The 25,162-nt window shown below is 39.3% G+C and overlaps 1 protein-coding gene and 1 non-coding gene across 2 annotated transcripts in view; one reads left to right on the forward strand and one right to left on the reverse strand.

The window, feature by feature from the left end:
• LOC145999513 (chymotrypsin-1-like) overlaps nucleotides 1-25,162 on the forward strand; it is a 56,393-nt gene that overhangs the window by 13,450 nt on the left and 17,781 nt on the right. Inside the window, exons 3-4 of the mRNA XM_083136475.1 lie at nucleotides 19,985-20,171; nucleotides 24,023-24,195. Coding sequence (XP_082992601.1) covers nucleotides 19,985-20,171; nucleotides 24,023-24,195 — 360 coding nt within the window. The remainder of the gene's footprint in view (nucleotides 1-19,984; nucleotides 20,172-24,022; nucleotides 24,196-25,162) is intronic.
• Nucleotides 21,094-21,165, reverse strand: TRNAW-CCA (transfer RNA tryptophan (anticodon CCA)). Its single transcript has one exon. It is a non-coding gene; the product is annotated as a tRNA-Trp (tRNA).

Genomic DNA, 25,162 nt, shown 5'->3' on the forward strand with positions numbered 1-25,162 from the left:
TTCACCATACGACCTTGTCTTCGTCTTCAACCCAGCTCTTAGTGCTCCCAACCTTGTGGTTATTTTCGTAATCTGTCCATTTGGCCTTGCTGGCCCTGACGGAGGTTTTCTTGTGGTTAGGATGCCTTGAGGCCTGTCGTCAGGGCCAAGGTCTTGGCCTTGTTTATTTTTACTAAACCACCTCAACTTCCTGTTGGTCGCCTTTACGGTAACCTTGCCCTTGACTAAGAAGAAGGGGGGGAGGAAGGGCCTTGTCTTTATCACACGCGTCAAGGATGAGAAAAGTGTATGTGACGTAAGTCCTTACTTCCTGCTTGAGTTCTGTTTTTTTTTGTTTTTTACACTTCCTTAGAGGCAACGCCCTTTTATGCAGCACAATGAGCTGTACGTTACATAACGCCCCTCCTTATCTTAGATGGCCCCCATCTAAGCTAAGTATTGACATGCCCTGTATATAATGTATGTGGCGGTCAAAGCTAAAATTAAAATTGAAAATATATATATATATATGGATATCATGGACATGGCCTTTGAAGTACTAGCTATATTTGATATAATTACAATAATATATTGGCCTTTTGTCTGGCTAGTAATGTGTCCTTTAGATAGGTATCACTTTTCACTTCACTTATGGTAGTTCTTGCGCGAAGATCTCTTGGATGCAGTGCTCAGGTCATTGTTGATGTTCTCAGCCGAAGGGAAGAATGTGGTGCTCCGTAGTTGAGTCCATCAAGTTGAAGATTCTTATAGAGTCAGGGAAGTCCTCTCAGGGATGACTTGTCCCGGGCCCTGGTCATCTTGGAGAATAAAGATGTCCATACTCTGAAACTTATGTGTCATTAGAAAAGTGAAATTTATTCTAGAATACTTTCATAAATGGGACATTTCGGTGCTTCATAAGATGGAGCTCTCATGGTATTTGTTTTCATGCCCATCGGAACGGAGGTAGGTTTCAATGGCTTTGATTTTCTGCAATGGACCTTGTATAGGATCCATGCTATGATAAGGAAGACTATACCAGTTATAGTGCTCAACCAGGCATGAGTAGGGACTAGTGATATTGGGTCTCCATTCAAGTGTTGTATCTGATGACTGACCATGGTGCATGCGGGTTTGTCAATTAATTCGGTTGTACATTCATAGTTAGTGATGTTTGTGGATTGATAATTTATCCAGTGGATAGGAATAAAATTAGAGATTTGGGCTTTTGACTGATTGGGTAAAATGCAAGGAAATTGTGCTTGATAACACCTAGAAAAGACACAGAGTGTACATTGACAACCCAGTTGTACAACTAATGTGCCATAGGGAGAGTTCCTCTTGAAGCTAAATAAGATGCTTTCACATTTCACGCTGATCTCTTCATCCATTGGTGATAGTACTAAATAAGTGGAAACATTTAGTAATACAGGTAGATTAACCATCGAGTCAGTGTGACAGTGTAGGGGACAGTTTCGTACGACAGAAGGTACATTCTCGCTAATAATTGATCTAACACATTGGTGTTCTGTAGTAACTACATTCCTAATCGGAGAGATGAAGCATAACGTGTCTGTGGTTAAAATACATAAATGATCGTAATAGGTTTGATCGATTTCATTGAAAATAGCTGTATCCTTTACTATTTGCACTTGACATATTTGATCGTTATGCTGGAAGGGCAGGGGTTTTAGATCAAATATCCTAATTCTGGAACGTCGTTGGATTAGCTGTATTTTCAATGCAATGAGGGCATATGTGGGCCCAATAGTGCATTCGAGTATAGGTGTGTTGTAATACTGTCCGAGGTTATCAGAAGGTATGGCTAGAGTATAGTTATAATTCCGTAATTTACTGGTGAGAGCTTGAATATGTTGTAACAGAATGTGAAATGGTAACAGAGCAGGATGAATCTTCCTATTCTGACAAGCGGAAATTAACATAGTTAGCATTTGGGGATGAATGTTTAGTGCAAGTTCCTTAATATCTATCCAGTCACCGGCAGGGAATTGCCGTATTCTGCTTTGGATTCTGTTGATATCTGGATCTTTCAGGAAAAGTGAGCGAATGTGAGTTTTGGAAGCTAAGAAATAACTCCATCCTTGTAATGCGGGATCAGTAGCAATCGTGGTATTTCCTAAAGAAAAGGGTAAGTTTTCCCAATCAACAATTTCAGTAAAGGCTGCATTGTACTGTAAACGGTACAGCAGAGGAACAGAAGTTGTATATAAGATAGGGGGATCTATTTCTGTCATATAAATTCCCGGGGTGACAAAGGTTTTCATTGATAAGCCATTAATTGGTATAAATGAATGTACTAAGATTGTCAGCACGGCTAGTCATGCTGTCATGCTCTTGTGTATCGGGTTATGCGCTGGTGTGAACGTACGTGGTAGAGGTCGTGGTGTTTTGGGGGGTTTGGGTGTCAGTTGCACCTTGTCATTATGAAATAGTACACTTGTAGAAGCAGTTGGGGCTTTCTGATTAGGTTTGTGTTGGCAACAACTTTCCTTATATCTCTTGATTATCCAAATAAAAAACACAAAAACTAATATTAAAATCATTATAACTATTGAGTAATCAATGATTGTATGGAATACTTCCTGTGAGGGTTCCAGTGCTTCTGAGGGTTGGACTTGTTTAAGAGCAATTAACTGTGCGCCCAATAAGCGATATTTGTATATCAACCATGCTGTGATTAGAGTGAGTGCTACATTCCAAATTAGACTGAACGAAATTTTGGAAAGGTTTCCCTTATAGATGTCGGTGTCTAAATCGTCTAAATCGTCAATTAATTCATTATTTTCCTCAGGCGGTTCTGTTTGAGTTGTTATCTTCAGGAATGGTATTTTTGTGGGCCACTTTGCGTCTAGGCAGTCGTTGAAATGGTTAAACTCGGCTGCCTTACTACCAGAAAATAATACATCTATTTTCATCGTCGGTATTTTGCCCCACGAGGCTGGCAGAATATGATAACTATGCAGTTCGTCGCTCGTTTCACTAGAGCAGGGAAAAGTTCTAGGAATATGAGTTTCGTCTGTAATTGACAATGAGCAATTACATGGCAGAGTGACTTCCAAAGCTCCGGGTTCAGTTTTGTAAGTGTCGATTATGATGTCATTGCCGTTGCATTCTCCTTTAATCTTGGGCGGTGGGTTGGTGATTACGTAATGATCCTGCGATACTTCCGTCACGATTACGTTACTTCCTTCGTAACATTGATACATGCAATGGCCAGCTAACTCACTAATAGTCGCTCCTTGGCGGATCTTTTGTGCACAAGAAGAACCTAAAGTGGCATCGTGACCGAATCGAGGTAAGTAACACATTGGCGAATTGTGTGGGTCGCAGGTGGCCAAAAAGGTCCCTGACAGGAGTCGAACCGAAGTTGGACTCGTTGCCGAGTATAATGGCGGATGGATAACGTTGCAAGTGCTATTTAGCCAACGAAATGGAACCGTAAGAAACTCTTCTAGGATAGGGTTTTCACCTATTTTCGTGATCGGAATTTTTAATGTGACTACTACTTGTTTAGGTGAAAACAAGCAATGAGCTAATGGCACTGTATAGTATTTCATTAGATTAGTAGTAGGTATAGCTAACTGATATCCCTTTACTGCTAAGGTGAATTTTAGTTGTTTCAGGTCTCGTTTTAATGTTTGAGGTCTGATTAGATATAACGGAATTTTGTTTGCGAAACATGACGTTCTTAGTTCTCGTATCTCGGAATTAATCATAGAGCTTAACAAGAGCTGATGCAATAATAGAGATCTTAAAGCCATTATATTCAAGTTTTGAGACGTCCTATTGGTGATTTTGGCCAATTCTGTTAATTTATTTCCAAAACTAGTTTTTAGTAAATTTACTTGAGTTTCAACAGTAATCAGCGTGTCGTTTGTCTGTTGAATTAACTCACGAATTTGCGTTTTTAATAAGTGTACTTTCTGATGTTCATTTTTGAGACTAGACGTGACCTTATGTATTTCAGCGTTAAGAGTGTGTTCATTCACCAAAAGTTCATGGAATTGGTTCTCACTCAAAATACCGCAGCACCAGTTAGCAAAGTTTCCAATGAAATTTAGTCCAAGTCCACGTTTAGCTCTGGAATACTCCTCCGGAGGTGGAGGAAATTCAACATATGTATTATTCAAATGAACACTAAATAAGTGTTGAAATTCACTTACCATTTTGTCCAAGGAATGAAATATTTCTACCTCGTGGTTCGTTTCCACGTAATTTACCTTATCCTTTTTAGCGAAGTTCATCATAGAATAGTCAACAATATCTTGGTCGGGTAGAGACTCCATGTAGGTAAGGGGGACGCTTCCTTCATAGAGGATGACCTTGGGTAGTTGGCGCCAGTAAGCTCCAGGCATGAGCCTAATGGTTGGGATGGTCCAAACATCGTCCAAAAATAAAATTAGGTATACCAAAAGCATCTTGAATATCTGAAACTAGAGAAAGCATAAGTGCCCATACTATACACTTATATATCTCCCCTGGGAATTATTGCTTCGACCCGAAGCAATTAAAACACGTAACATAAGTTGTGACCTAGACAATAGCCAGACATTGTAGGGTTGAAGGAAAGCATGTTAAAATTGCTATGGGTTGTAAATGAACGCGAAACGACACTCGGTTGCAAAACTAAACAACAATAACTAATAGTATTATTAATAATAATAAAAATAATAATAATAATAATACTCAGAAGAATATATGATAATATTGGTGCGAGACATTATAACAGTGGCAAAGGTTGAACACCTACAGTAATAACTTTGCCAATAATAATAACAATATATTAAAAAATAATAATAATAAAATTAATAAAAAATATATACAGGTAGATATAATATGATACTTCAGCCAGGTCGAATAAGACCGCAAACATAACTAGTTGTACAAATACTCATATGTATATACACAATAAATGAACTACGGTTCGTATAAGCCTACCCTAGCTTCAAGGTAGACAGGCCAGTAATGCAATGACCCATTTGTAGTATCGAGGCAGGTATGAAGAGTCCATAGATCTCCTGCTACCTGAACAACGGACCTAATGTAATTCCGTAGCTCGATAGCTCTCTCTTCGAGCCAGGTTGTCCGTGACTCGGAAGTCACCAGTCTACGTAGACCCTCACGTAGGAATGTAATAATGTCATGGATAACATAAAGAAAAGCCGCAGAGTCCCGTGGTAGGACTGCGGGCAGGATATCAATGCCCTCATCTATGTGCACATTTTCCACTGTTACAAAGGCCTGTACGAAATCGATATGCATAAAGGTAAAAATTAATAATTCGATTTCCTCATCATGGCCTATTGGCATAAAAGCGTCTTGAATATCCATCATGGTTGGTGAATACAAATGTAAAGGTAAATTGGGAACTTCTGGAAGTATGCCCCGGGCAAATTCATCGTCATTCTCAAGAATTGATATATTATCCATGGAGTCATCCGAGATGGACATGTCATCAGGAAAAGCATGAACAAGGACAGTCGAAAGGCTAGAAATAGAATCTTGACTGCTCTCGTCAATGTGATTGGGAACGGTATCAGAACTCATGTTAGTAAGCATATAAATCCAAAGTTTGGAAGGAAACGTTGAACTCACAATCAAAATGGAATTCCAAGTGATAGAGCTGGTAACATCTAAAAATGAACGTTTGAATACATAATAGGGAATCCTCAATAAAGGCGTTCTTTCTCTCAACTGTAACTGCGCAAGCGTTGACAAACTTTACAAATAACAATAGCTCCGAAAAAACTACTTGCTCACACACGGAGTCTCTAATATTTCCAACACTTGGAATTTCGAAAATTTCTGTGCCCAATCGAAATAACCAATGGTCAACATTAATTGCCATACTGCATCATTAAGACCAAGTTAAATTAAAACGTGATAAAACTTGTGTACCCCCTAAAAGAAATGTTGTTTATCTACAGGTAAGAATATAATATAGAGATAGGCCTACTAACAATACAACTGGACGTAGACAACGTTTTCTTTGTTGACGCAATAAAACTATTACATATCTATAATCTGTGTTAAGATTGCCTTTCACATTTTTACTTCATGAATGCTTAGGTAAGTTCCGAGAGCAGAAGTTACTCCAAGGGGGAACGTTTTTTTGGCGCCTCTGTAGCTAAGAGGGTATCCAACTGTTGCAAAAGTTGCAATACTTCCGTGTTACTTTTATCGCCGATGCTAATCGGAAAATTCCTATAAATACCAGCTTTCATATGAATGCGTATAAAATTACGGACAATTTCAGTGCAATCCGTAAAGAATTTGTCGGCCGACTGAGTTTTAAATAACACTGAAAGATATTTGTTAATTGTTTCTACTTTAACTGGTTCAAGAACTCTCGATGGAGAAACGTTTAGCTGCGAAGCTATTCCTTGAGTGATGGATTGAAATTGGGGCCCAGCAGGAGTAATTACTAATTCCAATCCTTCTATTACAATTTTTCCCAGGTAACCGTTAGACATAGATAAATATATATTAAAAGAGTTAAAATAATAGTAACAATAATGGGTAGATAGAAAGAGAAAAAAAAATTGCGAAAACAGCGTAAGCGCGATGATTAGCCAAATGGCGTGCTTTCGTGTCTTATGAAGGCGAAGCGTATACGCGTAGCGTAAGGCACAAAAATAGAACTGTTTTCCTACCTTCCTAAGAAAGTCTTTTAATTATGGCAACTGAAAAAAAAAAAAAATTTGTGACTATAATGCATATGGCATTTTATAGTAGATATGTATATCTGTAATTTGGGCTACTATAACCGAATAAAACAAGTTTAAGAAACAATCGTGTGCTATTTTATTCTGGAAGTTTAATAAGAGAATTAGATAGGGAAGTCGACTTGTTTAGGTCTTTCTTGTAGAGATAAGATAAGAAACAGACCGCAACTCTGTTGATAGATAACACGCGGAGCCTCGGATAAGAGCCTATCGCCACGGCACGAGGAAGTTTTCAGGAAGCGAGTTGCATGCATATGTTGTTTGTCTAGACAGTTGAGATCGCTCATTCCTTCTTTCTTCCCTGTGTGGTGATAGCCATAGAAATATCCACTATAAACAGAGGAGGAAAAATAATTGAAAACCAGATACTGCTGTTGTTTCTACTAAGCGAAATAGCAAATATATATGTATTGCCCTTTGAAATGAATTTCTCCTGAATGCGATGAAAAGTAGCAACTACTTGCCTGGTAATCAAAAGATCCATGTTCGAAACTAACCCTTTTTATATAATAGATACGTCTACTATATTTAAATACGTTTTTAATCGGCGTCCCGATTAACCTTGGTGCATAAAATAACTTGCTTTACTGTGAAAGACCTGATCGTGGCCAGTATTGCTTTAAGCGAGAAATGTTCACACGTAGTGTTTTCTTTCCCTTCACTCGTTCCACATCATAAACATTCTTTCCTCTGACATTTGTAATTGAAAATGGACCATCATATTTACGTCGTAACTTGTCGGAAAGTCCTTTTTGTTTTGCAGGCATGTAAACCATAACAAGGTCACCTACAACAAATGATGGTTCTTGACGGTTATTGTCGTACCGATGTTTTGAGTTCTGGTGCCGTTTACTGTGAAGTTCTTTAGCTATATCACGAATGGTTCGTGCATGTTTCCGAAAATTTTCAGAGAATGAGTCTACAGGATTTGAATTCAATCCTATTTCTAATGGAAAATTTGGTTTACGACCATACATGATTTCGTAGAGAGATAAACCTGATAATCCTTCCAAGGGACTACAGTTGTAAGCATATACTGCAAGATTCAGATAAGACGCCCAGTCTTTCTGATGTTTAGCGGTATATTTACTGAGCATATTAGCAATGCTCCTATTTACGCGTTCTGCTTTTCCATTACACTGAGGGTGATAGCCGCTGGTATTCAGATGTTTTATTTTAAATTCGTTCAAGATATTTTCTACCAAGGCAGCTTGGTAAACAGAACCGCGGTCTGTAAGAATAGTGGACACTGGACCATATACTGTAAAAATTTTCTGGACAAAGAAGGTAGTGATTTTCTTTGCAGATAAGCTTCTGAGAGGTTGAGCAACCACCCAAGATGAGAGTGAATCTACAGCAAACAAAATATACTTGTAACCATTGGATGGCGTTATTGGTCCGAATACATCTGAACTCCAAGATTCACAAATATTTCCCATCGGAAGAGGGTGAAGATAACCCTGTTTCATTCCTGATGGTGCGTTTTTCTCTTGACATATCTGGCACGAGCGTACGTAATGTATTACGTCATTTCGCGATGTTCTCCAGTAATATCTTTCATTTACCTTCTGAAAACATTTAGTTTGACCTAAGTGTCCTCCGGTGTACGGTGAGTCATGCACCTCTGTTAGCACATCATGTATCATGTTATCGGGAATTACCAGAAGCTTTTTGCCTGTATTGCGCCTATATAGCACTCCGTTATCTAGTTCGTAATAACGAACAGAAAGATGGGATGGGTCGCGTTCTTTTAATTCTATTAGTGCCTTGACTTCTGGATCCTGCATCTGGCGATTTCGTATCATGGTAGCGCGGTCAGTTGACCCAAGATCAACCTGTTGATCGATAGTCTCGACTATATCCCCATGATCAATGAAATCACGTTCCTCGTCTGTTAAAAGAGCTGATGCAGTGCGAGATAGACAGTCCGGCACGCAATTAAGACGTCCTGGACGGTGTCTAATTGAGAACTTAAATTCAGAAAGCCGTATGCTCCAGCGAGCCAAGCGATTGGTGAGATCCTTAGCTGTTCGTAACCAACAAGCTCCTGCACTATCTACTACTGCTGTGAAGAAAGTGTCTGTCAAGTGTCTGTCTTGACGAAAGTGAAGCACAGAGAATACAAGACAGTATACTTCTTTTTCGCAATTACTATAATTAACCTGTGGTCCCGTAAATAATCGTGAACAAAATGAAACTGGCTGGGTTATAGTTTTCTTTTCATTATTTGGATCTCGTGTCACGTGACAGAGCATTGAACCGAAGCCCATTGTTGAAGAATCACAATGTAATTCGATTGGCAATTTGGGATCAAAATGTCGTAGCACAGGGGCGGACGACAAACGTTCTTTCAGTTTGTTAAAAGCTTCGATTTGATGTTCACCCATAAGAAATGGTACACCTTTCTTTGTAAGATCGGTAAGAGGTTTGGCAATTAATGAAAAGTCCTCTATAAACCGACGAAAAAATTTGCACAACCAAGAAACGATCTAACCTGTTTTAGGTTCGTTGGAACTGGAATTTTCTTAATAGCTGCTACCTTTTTCGGGTCGGTTGCGACTCCGTTTCTTCCTATTACATGTCCTAATATTTCTGTTTCCGCGTAGGCAAAGTGACATTTACTAGGCTTAGCTTTTAAGTTAGCTCGGTCCAGAGCGAGAAACATTTTTTCCAGTCTCTCCAAATGTTGTTCCCAAGTTTCGTTAAATACTATTATGTCATCCAGGAAGACACATAAACTGTTCCATTTAAGACCTGCAAAAACTTTATCTACACACCTTTGAAATGCTGCTGGGGCGTTCGCCAACCCAAAAGGAAGCCGAGTATACTCATATGTTCCAAGAGGGGTCACTAGGGCTGTTTTATGCCTATCTTTCTCTGCAATTTTTAACTGATGGTACGCTGAAAAGAGGTCTAACGTAGATATGTGTTTTACTCCACTTAGATAGTGAATGATATCTGATATAACTGGTAAACAATAGTTTGGAACCTTCATTTTCGAGTTAATCACGCGAAAATCTACTACCATGCGACAAGAACCGTCTTTTTTCGCTACAAGGATAATAGGTGCTCCATATTCAGACTCAGATTCCTGGATAATACCTAAGGAAAGCATTTTCTTCAATTCCGACTCGATAAAATCACGTTGTTTAGGAGAAACCCTGTATGGAGTGCGTCTAACTGGAATATCATCAGTGAGTGGAATTGTAACTTCATAGGCGTTTGTGACACCAAGTTGTTCCGGCGAGGATGCAAAACAGTGCTTATATTTCTCCAAAATAGTCAGTAATTCGCGTTTTTGTTCGTCCGTGATATCAGATGAAATATCTAAGTCGGTCTCAACGTTGAATTCTTTGTCTTCAAATTTGAAAGAACTTTTCAGGTTTTCATCCTTTATTACATTCACGTGATGATGTATTTCATCCTGACGAGGGGAAGAAGGGGTCGGAAAGATTAATTCTGGCTTGCATAAAATACCAATTACATAATTCTGTGGAAAAGTGACCGGAAAATGATTCATGTTAATGATAGGGATATGAGTCGTTGTGTACGAATTTATTAACAAGCGAGGGACTAAGCAACGATACTGGTCATAGAGACCATTATTCGTTTCAAGGATAAAATCCTCATTGTTGGGAACAGCTGTAGCAAAAGTTATAGTTAATTCCGAATATTCGTATGGCTCCAATACCACCGAATGCGAAGATAAGACTTTTAGCTTGGTTGTGGCGGACGAACATTTCCTGTTTTCCTCCTTGTTCATGTGCGGAAGTTCCTCAAATAGAGTCTTATCTGCTACGTCACTGGAATATGTCATAGCAGTGCTCTTCCTACCCGAAGGGAGGTTATCGTTAATCGCGCTCGGCGCTTCTTCCGTTGTCTTTTCCTTTTGTGTTCTGGAAACGACAGTATGCAAGTTTCGGTCGTGATTAGTCTCGGAAACAAATGCGACGAATTTCTTAGGAGGCATGAAAGTGCTTGGAACCTTTATTGATGCCGTGTTTATACGTTTAGAGTCTTTTTCGGGTGACGATCGTCTAATCGTGCTTCTGCTTTGGTCGTCTTTCCGTACTAGGGTTCGGATCTCGTTATTCACCATAGGTGTGTACCTTTCCCGAATATAAGGTAAAAAGGAAGGTTGTGGTTTGCGTAACACTACTCCGGACGAGTTCAAATATCTAACAAAGCAATTAAAGAAGTCTGCGCCTAAAATGATGCGGTCTCGCAACGAAGGATTAGCACAAACCGCTAATGGCATATAAAACTTATGTGGTCCAACCCAAAAATAAAAGTTATATACTGGAGTGTTCCGTGATGCAACTCCTGATAACGTAGACAATGTCACTGAACCTGTTTTCCTAGCAGAAATTTTAAGATGGCGCGGTAACATACCGAAGTGTAATAGGCTACAAGTACTACCAGTGTCTATAAGTACTGGAATCTTTTTCCTAAAAATATTGACATGTATCATCGGTCTTTTGTTGTAATTCTCGTCACCTAATGAGAAAGAAGAACAATTTTCTGCACGACACGATCGCCCTCTAAGGGGTTTTTGCTTATTTGGGCGAAGGCGACCCCTGTGGCGCATTCCCGTTATGCGTTTGGGTTTCCCGAGTTTCTTGGAAAAGGGGAAGGGGTTCGGGGCCCTCTGTTAGGATTTCGTTCGAAATTCCTATGATTATTTCCTCTAGAATCACGGCCTTGCATTGAAAAGGATCCACGTCCTCTATTGGTGGAATATCTTTCATTTGAAGGATATGAACCCCTATTTGGACAAAAACGCGCATAGTGAAATTTTGATCCACATGAGTAGCAAGCTCGATCATTGTTCCTACTGTTATTGCCGTTATTAGCTCTACCTCGGAAGGAATTAGAAAAACCTCTACCTCTATTGGAACCTCTGTGTGTGTTTGAAACTGGGGGGTTGTTTCGTCTCTCACGGTCAGCGTTTCGAGATTCTTCCATCGTGTGTACATATCTCGTTTCACTTCCCGATCTTCCGTTAAATTCTTTCTGCATGTAATTTATACCTTTGACAACCTGTGCGTAAGATCGCGAAGCGATGTCTGCTTGCCGTTTTGCGCGTTCCAAAAGTCGCAAATTAGCCAACAATTCCTCTAGTGTTTGTGCTTTCATTGTTACTAACCTTTCTGCGTATTGTGCTGGCAAGCCATTACAAACAAAATTTATTGTCCCGTCATCATTCATATTGGGATCTGCTCGCTTGCACATTTTTAGCACATCGTAAAAATAATTCTCTATCGACTCGTTTGTTTGTTTCTTCCTTGCAGCTAAATCTAGATAAGCTTGTCCGACCGGTAAAAGTGGTTGAAAAGCCTTAGTCAATGCTTCTTCGACCTGTGGAAACCCTTCTAGACCTTCTAACGTGGCGCGATTCAAATCCCAGTAAGCCAACGCGCTTTTCTTTAAATACGCAGGCAGAAATGTGACCTTTTGCGCATCGGTCCAACCTAAAATGGAAGAAACTCTCTTATATGTGTTGAAAAAGTCTGTTATACTTTCTCCAGGGTCAGCGTTAAAAATATCCGGTTGGATCGACGGAACCCTAGCGTAAGAACACATAGCGGAGTTTGACGTAGGATCTGGCATTTCGAATATATCACTTTCGGTAGGTAGCGGTGTATGTATTGCTTCCTCCGAACAAGCAGGGAGAGGACACGTAACGGTGGCAGTAAGCAGGGGTTTGCGTTCACCAGTCGTCTGTTGTCGTGTGAGAACCATTAAACCTACATAATTCTGGACAATGAGCAAAGCGGACACCTCAAGACAAACCAAATGGAACCAATACGACAGAAAGCGACAAAAAGAGGAATAACACTTTTGAACCAAAGACCGCCAACAAACCACAAGAGACAACACGGAACCTAGAATCAAAGTATCTAGACAACCAATTTTGGGGTTGGGGGGGTAAAATTTTTGTTAACTGGGATCGGCCCTCCGCTGGATAAAGCAGAGATCGCACCTCCACCAAATGTAACGCTATTGCATGGGGTTTCTAATAACTAAGAACTTACTACTAACTCTTCAACTAAAAAGGCATTGTTTCGTGTCATGACATATGTTTATTATCTTAGACCTACACTATAGAACCTAATTACTATTTGCTAGCTTCATGGCCATATCCTGATTATAGCTAATAGGCAAGTTCTAAGTGGAAAGACCACTTAGTAAAAATGGGTCTTACCCTCTAAGATAGCAGCGGCGTCAGGCAGGGCGGCCTCTCGTCGTCACCCAAGTTGGCAGGACACAGACCCCGAACCTCGTTTTGCAAGAAGTATATATTCACCATACGACCTTGTCTTCGTCTTCAACCCAGCTCTTAGTGCTCCCAACCTTATGGTTATTTTCGTAATCTGTCCATTTGGCCTTGCTGGCCCTGACGGAGGTTTTCTTGTGGTTAGGATGCCTTGAGGCCTGTCGTCAGGGCCAAGGTCTTGGCCTTGTTTATTTTTACTAAACCACCTCAACTTCCTGTTGGTCTCCTTTACGGTAACCTTGCCCTTGACTAAGAAGAAGGGGGAGGAAGGGCCTTGTCTTTATCACACGCGTCAAGGATGAGACAAGTGTATGTGACGTAAGTCCTTACTCCCTGCTTGAGTTCTGTTTTTTTTTGTTTTTTACACTTCCTTAGAGGCAACGCCCTTTTATGCAGCACAATGAGCTGTACGTTACAGTAGATTTGTAAGCAAAGATGCTTCTTTAAGTGAAAGAATAGCAGCATTGGGGACCACCATAGCTATGAACACCAAACAAAAACTGGGGTGGGGGTTGTGAATATGTATATAATAAACCTAGGATGAAGGCCAAGGGTGTTATGTATCAGATACCTTATGCAGGTCTCAAATCTCTTAAAACTATTGATAGTCTTTTAACCAAAAAGCAGCGCAAGAAAAAAAGCTCTTGTCTTGCCAAGGGCCATGGTATGAAATTGTTACTTAGTACCCCCCAATTAAAAAAATTACAGCAATCAAGAAAAAAATCACATGTGGGGGGATTTATATTTACTATCCCGGCCATCTTAGCTGCTCTCGGGGCTGTTGGGAGCTTGGCCGGGGGATCAGCTGCCATAGCAAAAACAGTAATAGATGCCAAAAAGAATAAGGCAGAATTAGATGAGCAGAGGCGCCATAACCTGGATAAGTACAAAAATCAGTGCACTCACTGGATCTGTTATCTTAAATATTTAAAAGATGAGGCATTTGTGTTTGATTCATTTGGAGGTGTTCCACCTGAAAATTTAGTAAAATATCTAAAATCAGCTAATCTTTATTACAATAATGCCCGTGTTCAAAATTTCAAAGATGTTAATTGTGGACATTTGTGTTTATCTGTTCTTAGATATAAGCTCAAATAAATAAACCATCAATTGAAAATTTTCAAAAAGCCCTGTGGTATTTAAAACATCATGGGGGTATTCCATCTCACCAGTCAAAATTCAATATTGAAACTCAAATTACATGATGACATAGTGTATCCCAAAACAATAGCTCTCAGAGCATTTTATGGCATGTACTTGATCCCTAATATTACACACCACAACAACAAAATTGCAGTTGGGGATCAAAAAATTTTCATCACTCCAGGGCAATATAATCTGTCCACTTTAAATGCTCAATTACCCAGAGGTATAGTATTAACTCAAAATTCTGTCACTCACACAGTAGAGATTGTATCTGCTACAGAGACAGTGGATCTGGGTACTTTAGGAGAGCTGTTAGCCTTTGAGAACAACACAAAACTTGAACCAGCCATCAAACACACTGCTGTTAATATACCTAAATTCTTAGCCATAGAGACTCTGAATATTCACTGTAATGTGGCCGAGGGTATGATCACCAAATCAAATGGTATAGGCACTCACAAACAAACTGGCACCATTGCAACATTCAAACCTAATTCTGAATTTATGGAGCCAATCATCTACACTCCATCACCAACATTATATTTTCCTGTGTGCCATAACAGAATAGATTATATTGAATTGATGGTCACTATTGAAAAAGAAGAATTAGTTGATTTTGCTGGAGCCACAACAACTGCAATCATAGAGATTAATATTTAAATAAAAATACCTACAAAAAAAATGGAAAATATTGAGAGTTATGAGCTACAATCATTCCCCCCAAACAGGAGGACCTTTGCAAATTTAAATCAACCCAACACAGAGATTGAGGTTGATCTTGATGTAGGGGATGGCTTTATACACCCCCACAGAGCAGATCTATACATCAAATTTGATGTTGTAAAGCTCGATGGTACAGATTATCCGGCAAATTCAAATATAAGATTGGTAGACAATTTTGTGCCACATCTGTTCTCTGAAATTGAGATCAGAAAACATGGTGTTGTTATAAACAGAGTGGATTACCCCGGCATTACCTCCACAGCTTTGGCCACACTAAAATTATCCAAAACCGAGGCTTCTTACTACAAAATAGGTGGATTTGAAGCTGGTTATAAAATATTATCCAAAAGCCACACAGTGCTGTTCCCCATGCGCCTGTTGCCAGGATTCTTTTCAGATTACAAAGATATTATGTGGAAGGGTGGTTTAAGAATCACATTTAGAAGAGCTGCCAATGATAATAATGCTTTGATGAGGTACAGTACATTAAACTCTACCGGGGAAGCTCTGCCTAATAGCCTACCTGATGAGGGCAAATGCATTATTCAAACTATGGAGCTAAGAATGCCAGTTGTTGAATATGAAGCCAGTTATGCTCTTAAATACAAAGCTGATATTCTAAAAAATCCACAGATTCCTTTACAATTTTATACATATCAATGTGTACAGAAGCCTGCCACTGGTACCTATTATGAGTTTGATGCTACAAATTCATTCTCCAGTATACAATATGACATGCCAGATTTTGTGGTGGTACTGTTTCAGACTGGAAGACACAATAATCAGGAAAAAAATTCAAGTAAATTTGATAGCTGCAACATCAAGAACATATATCTTAAAAATGGCAGAAATGAGGTGTTCCCCAGAGAAAATTATAATTTAGACATGTCCAAGGATGATTTCCTTAAATTATATGAGGCATTTACAGCATACAAAAGGGTCACTACTGGCAATACTGACATGTATTACACACCAGATGAATTCAAAGCACAGAGACCCATGTTTGTCATCAATACTTCAAAAAGGAAACAAGTTGTGGTTAATGACAGGACAAACATTAAAATTATCTGTGAATTCCACGATACACTCCCTGATGACACCATATGTAGTGTTATTCTCATAGGTGAAAAATCATATGTTTATGATGTAAGAAATGAGAGAGTCACAGAGCAATTCTAGAAGATTTCTGCATATTACATTGTTTTAATATTAGATAAACAAATTGAACCTGGTATCCAATTGAACTTAAACCGGAAGTAAATATGTGTGTGTGTGTGTGTGTATGTGTGGGTGTGGGTGGGTGTGGGTTTTATGAGGATTTTGGCTTAATTTGAAGCGTATCAAAAACAATATCAAAAGGGGCATATTTTTAACAAGCTTATGGACAACAATCTGGCTGATGCATCTTTTGTAAGTGTGTGCAAATCAATCTGAGGGTGCTCTTCATTTCACAGGAAATTCCCGAGGGCATTTTTACAAAAATCTTGGATTAGACAGGGTTCCACACTTGAGCAATAAGCTCATATGGGCATGTTGAGCTAGTTTTAAGTGTAGCCAAATCTGCCAGAGGGGGGCTCTTCATTTATCGAGTTTATAATATCATATTTTATACTACTATGATAGTTGTCAACCAGTTTCAGCAGAACATTTCACAGCTCAGTATAGTTGATACGAGGGCACGGTATAGGGTCGTGGCCCGTGGTTGAAAAACAATGCACTATGTTGACTAATATAGTTTGGACTAAAGTGCCTCCATAAGCTGACTTTTTCAAATAAAAGCAGTCAGGTAAATGGCCAAAACACGGCCTCTTTTCACGGTGTTGAAGGCAAATTACAGCCGATAGATAACTGCATCAAAAAACTTGATAAAGCGAAATGAACGGTGTGTTTAAATCTTAAAACATTGTACATATCAATACTTTATTATATCAACAAATTAGAGGATCAAACATAATGCCGGGTGGGCTCTCTTCTAGAGTCTAAATACAGCTCGTTGGAATGAAGCATTCGCTGCGCATGCGCGAACAACAAACTGAAGCAACACGATGCACGGTATTGAGGAAACGGCACAGTCCGAGAAGCACGTAAGTGAGACGCGATACGTGCATCTTGTCGTGTCTCTTCGGTTCGAGAGTTTGCATTGATTACTGAGTGTTGGCTTCCAAGCGACACGTGTTTCGTGTTGCATGTTGTGTGCCGCGTGTTTCTTCGGTGTGAATTCTCCCTAAGACTCAACAATACGCTATCGAGAATAGACCTACAGTTTAAATCCTACCTAAAGTGGGATTCGAGCCACTATGTCCCTCCACCGGGTATCGATCCCAGTGCCCCTTCATTACAAGGCGACGTTGTCACCACTATGTTATCGGGGTACAGCGCGCAACTTTTTTTTTTCAGTACACATTTATCAATTCTCTCATTATCATCGTCGCGATTAACCAAAAATTCAAAGCTAAGTAACAAAAATCAAATCAAATGCCATCAGTGAGGAAGGCACGTATTGCTCGCAGCCCTGTTTTCCAAAGTGAAACCATAAAATTTAGGACATGCCCCTATCCAAGTGGATAATATTACATTTTGTGTTTATCACGGTTATTAAGGTTTATACATCTTGTTTCGACTTATCTGCTGACTACACATTGTTCATTACTGACAACTTCCTTTCGGTTTGCTGTGTACAACGTACTTAATACAAAAAATATTAATTTTATACGTATACGTTTTCTGGCTTTCTAGACTCAGAAAGCGCCCGACCCTGTGGCCGAGTGGTTAGCACACCGCGCTGCGACGCCAAGGGTGTTTGTGAATGTCCATTCATCAATTTCATCATTTCATCACTCATCCCCATCTTCGCAAATTAGCCAAGAGGCACAAAACGCGAAGTAAAATAAACTAACTCAAATCAAATCAAGTAGACTCAGAAAGTAAAATATAGCAACATTCCATTCGTCGTTCTTCCAAATTTTTGCAATTTTCTTATAACCACCATGCCTATTTCCAGGTTACTGCTTGCAAACTTGAAATGTTACATATGGCAACCAGACATTTGGTAATTTTTGCAGTAGTATACGTATGTAACCATTAAATACCTATTTCAACTTCCTGCCTTTAAAATTGGGAAAAATAATCTATACTATTTAAATTCCCCTGTTCGGCTGTATACAAACAGCATTCCGATTTTCGACTTTATACCTTCATAAAATTAAACCAAATGTGGCAACTTACATTTTTGGTTAAGCCGGTTTTCAACTTTCTAGTGTCAGGGTAAAAAGTCAGATATGAAAACTCAGTATTTCAAATTAAAACGTTTCCTGATTGGCCGTGTTTACGGTAACATTAATAAGCATGATTCCGATTTTCAACTTCATACATTCAAAAATCGAAAAATTAATATTAGCAACCTGAATTTCCAATTACTTTAAACTTTTCCCTTTCGCTACGTTCAAAGTATCATACATAACCAGCGTAAAAGAAAGTTAGATATGGCAATCGTGCACCAGCCAGTGTTTTGCATGAACACCTGTCTGCCTTTTATCTTCCTCCGTACACTTTGCATTGCCTTCCTCTGAGCGCTCTTGGCCTTTAGAACAGAAGGTCGAATGGATTCTCTCCAGTAGTTTCGCTAGTATTACTCGAACCAATAATCCGGAATAACTCACTTCTCCCGCGGCGTGGACTGTAATGCCTGATATGGACTGATATGCCGAAGTGCTTAGCCCGAACCAGAAGTTGAACCGAAATGGGTTTCAGTCGCAATCCCTGGTGGCAGGAAATGAGAGAGTGGTTCCAATCTCTCAACTTATGAAATCACAGGTGGCACACCTCCTATTGAAATATATTGTCCCCAGAAGTAGTAGTAGAGTAGTAAAAGTGATACTGAAAATAGTAATAATAATAATAATATCGCTCTCTTCACGAAAACAGTCCAGTGAAGATCGAAGCTTCCCCTTGCCTCCTCCACACCCCCTGGCCCTCCAGGTTTGCCACACTTCTTGTACGCTCCACAGTTGACACATTGCGCGTTGTACGTATGCGGTTGATTGTGCCTTCCCTGGTGTATTGTGTAAGGATTATTCCTTACTTATTGGCAACACTGTAGGTGAGTGACGTAATCTTGTCTGGACTGTTTCCGTGGCGTTAGCTTTAGTAATAATCAATTTTATAACAACAATAACGGGCGATGTTCAAATGCCGTACAAATTCCACAAACAAAATTACTAATGTACTCGGAACCTTTGATCGTTAGTTTTCTGTATACACTCGTATTATCCAACCTCGGAGCGCTCCGGAGCGGAGTGGGCAAATTCTTTGAATATCGCTCCTCGCTCCGGAGCGGAGTGTCACAAGGTATCGCTCCGCTCCGGAGCGGAGTGAACCGTTCCCTAGAATTTCGCTCCTCGCTCCGGAGCGGAGCGAGAAATTTTTCAACTTCCTCTGCTCCGATTCGGAGCGGAGCGTATCAAGTTAGCGCTCCGCTCCGGAGCGGAGTGAATCATTTTCTAAAATTTCGCTCCTCGTTCCAGAGCGGAGCGAGAAATTCTCCGATTCCCGCTGCTCCGCTCCGGAGCGGAGCGGGCTAAGACATCGCTCCGCTTCGGAGCGGAGTGAACCATTTCTTAGAATCTCGCTCCTCGCTGCTCCGGAGCGTGGGCAACAGCCGGAGCGTTGATCCGCTCCGCTCCAAAACCCTGATCTGGAACGACCACGTGATAGCGAGCACATTGACTCTTGACAGTCGAGTAGCGAACCTTGATTGCGCTCAAAATCTTATAACGCTCATTAAACTCTTAAAAAGGTAGAAAACTGGAAATATGTGTAAATGAAACTGTAGGAAGTTCCTCACTTCCTAGGAAGTTCCTCACTTCCTACATGGAGGAATCGCCAATGTCTCACCCAGTATTCGATCCATTGCCAAATAAAAAATATATATATTAAAACGTAATATCCCGGGTCCCAGTGATAATAATCCATTAAGCGAAACGGGTAGTAATATAAGGGAATTGCTATTTGCATTGAAACAATCTCAAAAGTGAAATATTTGGTTTGAATCTGTTGTAGTTTTGTTGTGGTAGCCGTGATGATTTCAAGTAACACAGAACACTACTCTTTACAGTGAAAGGACCTCCAAAGCCGAATGTCTGGATCGGAGATAGGATAGCAGGAGGGCAGCTTGCCTCCCGTGGCCAGTTCCCCTTCATGGGTCGCCTGTGGCACAACCTAGGCACCGGCTACTGGGCTCTTTGCGGAGGGAGCCTTCTCAACGAAGAGTGGTTCCTTACAGCTGGTCACTGCGTGGACGGGTAAGCGGTATTTATTTATTTATTCTTTGCACTTCTACAGGGAAATACACCTCCAATTACGGAGGCGTAGACTGCGTTTAGTTAATAGGGCACAAATTACGTGGGAATACACAAACACATATTCAAACACGCACAGCACATCTACATACATTTAGGCAAGAAGTTTATAAGAAATTCATAAGTATTGCGCAATGTAAATGGTAACATTTATATTAAATTATAAAATTCCATCAGAGTTTCGTTTTCTCTAGTACTAGTACTGAGTTTATTATTCTTTTATATCTGTCAAATGGAAGTGAAAAATCTACACATGGGTGGTTTGCAACAAGGATATTGTAACTGACACCTTCTATTCATTGGTGAGATTTTATACGTATTAATGAATTTTTGAAATCTTGGAAGTCAGAATTTTTCTATTGCACAGATTATTTTTCTTGCATTAAATTGTATTTGGCCGAGAAAGGAGCTGTCGTCTAAGACACCATTAATTGTTTTATACAAGCACACATGTTCTAATATTTTCCTCCTATTACTAAGACCCTTAAACCCAAATATGTCAAGCAGATTATTATAATTCACGTTACTTTGTCGTGGGGATCTTTTGTAAAACACATACCTTAGAAACCTTTTCTGAATTCTTTCCGTGATTCACAGACACACATCTCTCTCTTTGTGTGTGTGTGTGTGTGTGTGTGTGTGTGTGTGTGTGAGAGAGAGAGAGAGAGAGAGAGAGAGAGAGAGAGAGAGAGAGAGAGAGAGAGAGAGAGAGAGAGAGAGAGTGTGAGTGAGTGAGTGAGTGAGTGAGTGAGTGAGTGAGCGAATGAGAGAGAGAGAAACATACACAAAATACAGAAAAACTGATTTCCTATCTCGCAAGACACACAATTCCTCTGAAACGTAAGTGAAAAAGTTCTCGTGGACATGACCCCGACGTGATTTGAACACGCAACCTTCTGATCTGGAGTCAGACGCGCTACCGTTGCGCCACGAGGTCTGTGCCTATCTTTCCTCTCACAGTTACTTTTGTGCTGCAGATAGAAACTTGCTTTATCTCGTGTTGCTGATTACATTGTTGAAACGATAACTAACTTTCTTCATTCCTCAGGAACTGATATTGGTGATATATAAGAGAGTAAGTAAGAATGAAAAATTGCTATCAAAACTCTCTATCACCACAGGATTACAAGATGTATCAGAAGTTTTTAAATAAAGGTTCTTTCCACTTTTATACATATGTTTACAGTGCGAACTCGTGTACAAAAAAACTTTGCCATTTCCATGAAGAATTCTAACTTATAAAATATAAAGTAATGATCAATTCGTTTGACAAGGGCCTAGCGAATAGTGATTTACGTCACTGTAGGAAGTTTTATAGGGACGGGCCAGGTTCTACAAACTTCAATACTAGAAATAATAGAATTTACAAATAAATAAATAAATAATAATAAGACGAATAAAAATAAACCAATTTTATTCCATTTTTTTTTATATCCTCTGGGAGACTTTTCTACTCAATCTAACAGATGAGTGAATATTTAGCACAACTATTATTTTAGTGTTTGTCATTTCATGCAGTTGGTGGACTGAGATTGACAGTTATTCAATTTTATTATTAACGTGTACACACATGGTTCAACAAAGAGCCTTAAAAGTTAGACGGAAGATTTACTCTTATAATTTATGTTCTGTGACCTCTCAAATAAAACACTAATTTTTGGAATTTTGAAAAACTGTGGAACCATATATTTTTTGGATTAAATGGTAGAATATGAAAACATAATCTTGTTCAGATATTTTAGACTGAATTTTTTGACACACGCAGTTGTTACCTGTGTTATTCTGTTCGACTCGTAAGTAACTGAACTTTATTTCTGTTATTAAACTTGAAATGAACGATGCAAATTTTCGGGATGGGAGGGACCGATTTGACCTCTTCTCTCGACGCTTATGGGCTGCAACTACCAAAATGCATGAGAAAGAATGACATTTTAAGGGAAAATATAAATATCTGCGACACCACCAAACTTGTTAAAATCAATTTTATATTGTTATGAACAAAAAACGGCATAAAAGCTGTTAGGCTCCAAATATAGGAATGAATGAATAAAATCAATTTTCAACTGATACGTAGCTGTGACAAACCCATAATGTTTACTAATTAACCCACATCAGGCTAAGTGTTCTGCAATAACCGCATGTGTAACGTTGTTAATCTTACACTGCCACACTATGCAGACGAGACGTGACACTGAAAGGGTTCCTTATTCTGAACATTATATTACAATACCAGAGAGCACAAGGTACGGTCGCGTAAGTACAGCCCCTCTCCCACCACCCATCATCAGACGGAAAAGTTTGGTAATTAAACATGCTTTTGTCTCCAAATATCTGTAAATTCTAAGAATATAAAATGTGGCTCCTCTGCCAAATTAAAATGAAGAAAGATGAGTTTCCGTCATGTAGAAAGGAAGTAAGCCTTGCATCGTGTTGAGAAACCCCACTAAATTTGATGACCAAAACAGTATTTATTGCAAATACGTAGACACTATAATCGCAACGTTTCCACCCTCTAACATGGTCTTCTTCAGACAAAGATTCAAACTAAAATCTTTGTCTGAAGAAGACTCTGTTAGAGGGTGGAAACCTTATATTTTATATTGTGTTATTTTACAATAAACACTGCCTTGGTCAGCATTTCTATTGTTTTCTTACGTAGAAAGGTGGGTCTTCTGCACGCACTAAATTAAATGCATCAGCTGAAACAAAAGATTGCTCAGACTAAATGTTTAAGTACATTACTGAGAAAGATTCAGGTAAATGCATCAATAAAGCATCATTTAATGGATTGAAGTGCAGTCAGAGAAATAAATACTCACTTGTATTATTTGAAACACTTTAGCTTTACCTTTAGAAACGATATCCAAAGAATTGGATCAAACTGTCTTAAGAAAGTGTCACCTCTTACACCTAGACACTTTTCGTGACAGTTTGATGACAGGGCGTTCGTTATCCAATCGCATAGCAGAATACTCAACCATCTTCCTAGTAAGCTTTCAGTTTAGATAGGGTTCTGAAATTAAAGTATTATTAGTTTATTATGATACATTATGTATCACATTATTTATGATACATCATTATATACCTTTATAATCATAGTGCATGTATGTACATGTATGTACATATAATCATGTAATCAGAGAGTCATGTATCAGTTGAAGTGCTCGGATGTAAAACATGGTGATATTTTGGTCATTTTTGAGTTACAAAGTAACAATTTTCGAATGAAATTGTCATGTCATACAATTTGCATTGACTCAGTGAAGCCTTCAGAAATTGGTAAACACAACACGAAAACAATTTATCTACGGTAGTATAGCTTCTAATTTCTTAATTAACTCGGAAATGAGCAAAATGTAACTTACCATGTTATACAACCGAGCCCTACAATTATATGTTTATGTGTCAATTATCATAACATGTACAACACTATAAATGGGCTTTTGCCTGTAATGTGAAGTTTTCATAAATAAATAGTTTTCTCAGTAGCTAAAAAAATATCTGATCAGATTATTTTTCCACTTTACATCTGCCATAATCTTAAGATAAGGCCTCCCCGATGGCGCAGTGGTAGCGTCGTTGCCTTGTAATCAAGGAGTTCCGGGTTCGATACCCGGTGGAGGCACACAGTGATTCGGATCACACTTTAAATTGTAGGTCCAGTCCCGATTAGCCTTACTGTGCATAAAGTGGACTTAAAACACCAACTCAACTTAACATAATCTTACGATATATTAAACCTTAGCGTTACAGACTATTTAATATATGAAACACTCGTATCATTTTTCTCAAAGAGGTGTTCAAGAATTCATCATTTACTTCGGTGCCCTGAATCCCGACGACGATGGGGATCCCGAAAGAGTGGACGCCCATTCCAGCCAAGGAATCGTCCATCCTGACTTCGACGGCACCTACTTCTTCAATGACATCGCCGTGGTGAAGCTCGAGTCGCCAGTGCAGTTCTCAGGTACCTAAAGGTGGCCTCGGTCACATATGATCTTCGAGTGATGTATTATCTGTCCGCTCTAAGAACGAAGTCAGTGTAAACAATAACACGTGGCTTGTCAGAGATCCTATTGGTTATTGCAATGACCGTTGTGCATGATTCTTCCGCGTATGAATATAATGATAAGGCCAAACCACTCAATGTAGCTGCTGCATTGAAGTTGTGGAGAATTTTACTCTGCTACCAATATATTCATGGGCAAAATAACGCAAGAACTAACACCTAGGAGAGGAACTATTTATCAGAAGTCGTCTGGTATTGGTGAGATCAATTTCATTCTTACAGTAGATGGAGAATAGTTGAGATTTATCAATTGTCTAGATTATGTAAGACATGTAAGGTTGTTCCTATTACAATCAAACACAGGCAAGTAGAATTAGCTCATTCTACAGCCCACCGAAATTGCCTACATCGGAAATCATTTAGAATGTAAAAAAACAAAGGAAAGAGATAAAGTACAAAGAATATATGCACACAAAATGATTACAACATATGCTGTCCCCTCAGAAAAAAATAAACCTGGATCAACCAATGGTCCCACGTTCGGGCCTTGGTGGGGGCATTCTACTGTGCTTGTTTCTTCATAAATTTCATCCGCACATCAACTCATCATTAATTCTTATCGTCGCGATTAGCCTAAAAGGGCAGAAAAGCTACGCAAAATAAGAAACATATAGATACAATATTTTTCTCTTGTTTTGGTATTGCTTTCTACATAAAGGCATGCAGGTAACGCCATACCTGCATATTACAACATACCATGAAGACACTTACGGGTAAGGGCTTCACTATGAAAGTGATGTGATTAACACAACGCTTCGGTCGCTCTTACCCTCAGGATTGCTCCCAGGTATCCAATTATAGAGACTGGATGTACCCCAGAGCTGTTTCATTATGAAGGGCAATGGTGTGAAAAGTTTCCACCTGA

This window comes from Lepisma saccharinum, chromosome 15, assembly GCF_977018435.1.
Source record: "Lepisma saccharinum chromosome 15, izLepSacc3.1, whole genome shotgun sequence".
In the NCBI taxonomy this organism is placed as follows: Eukaryota; Metazoa; Arthropoda; class Insecta; order Zygentoma; family Lepismatidae; genus Lepisma; species Lepisma saccharinum.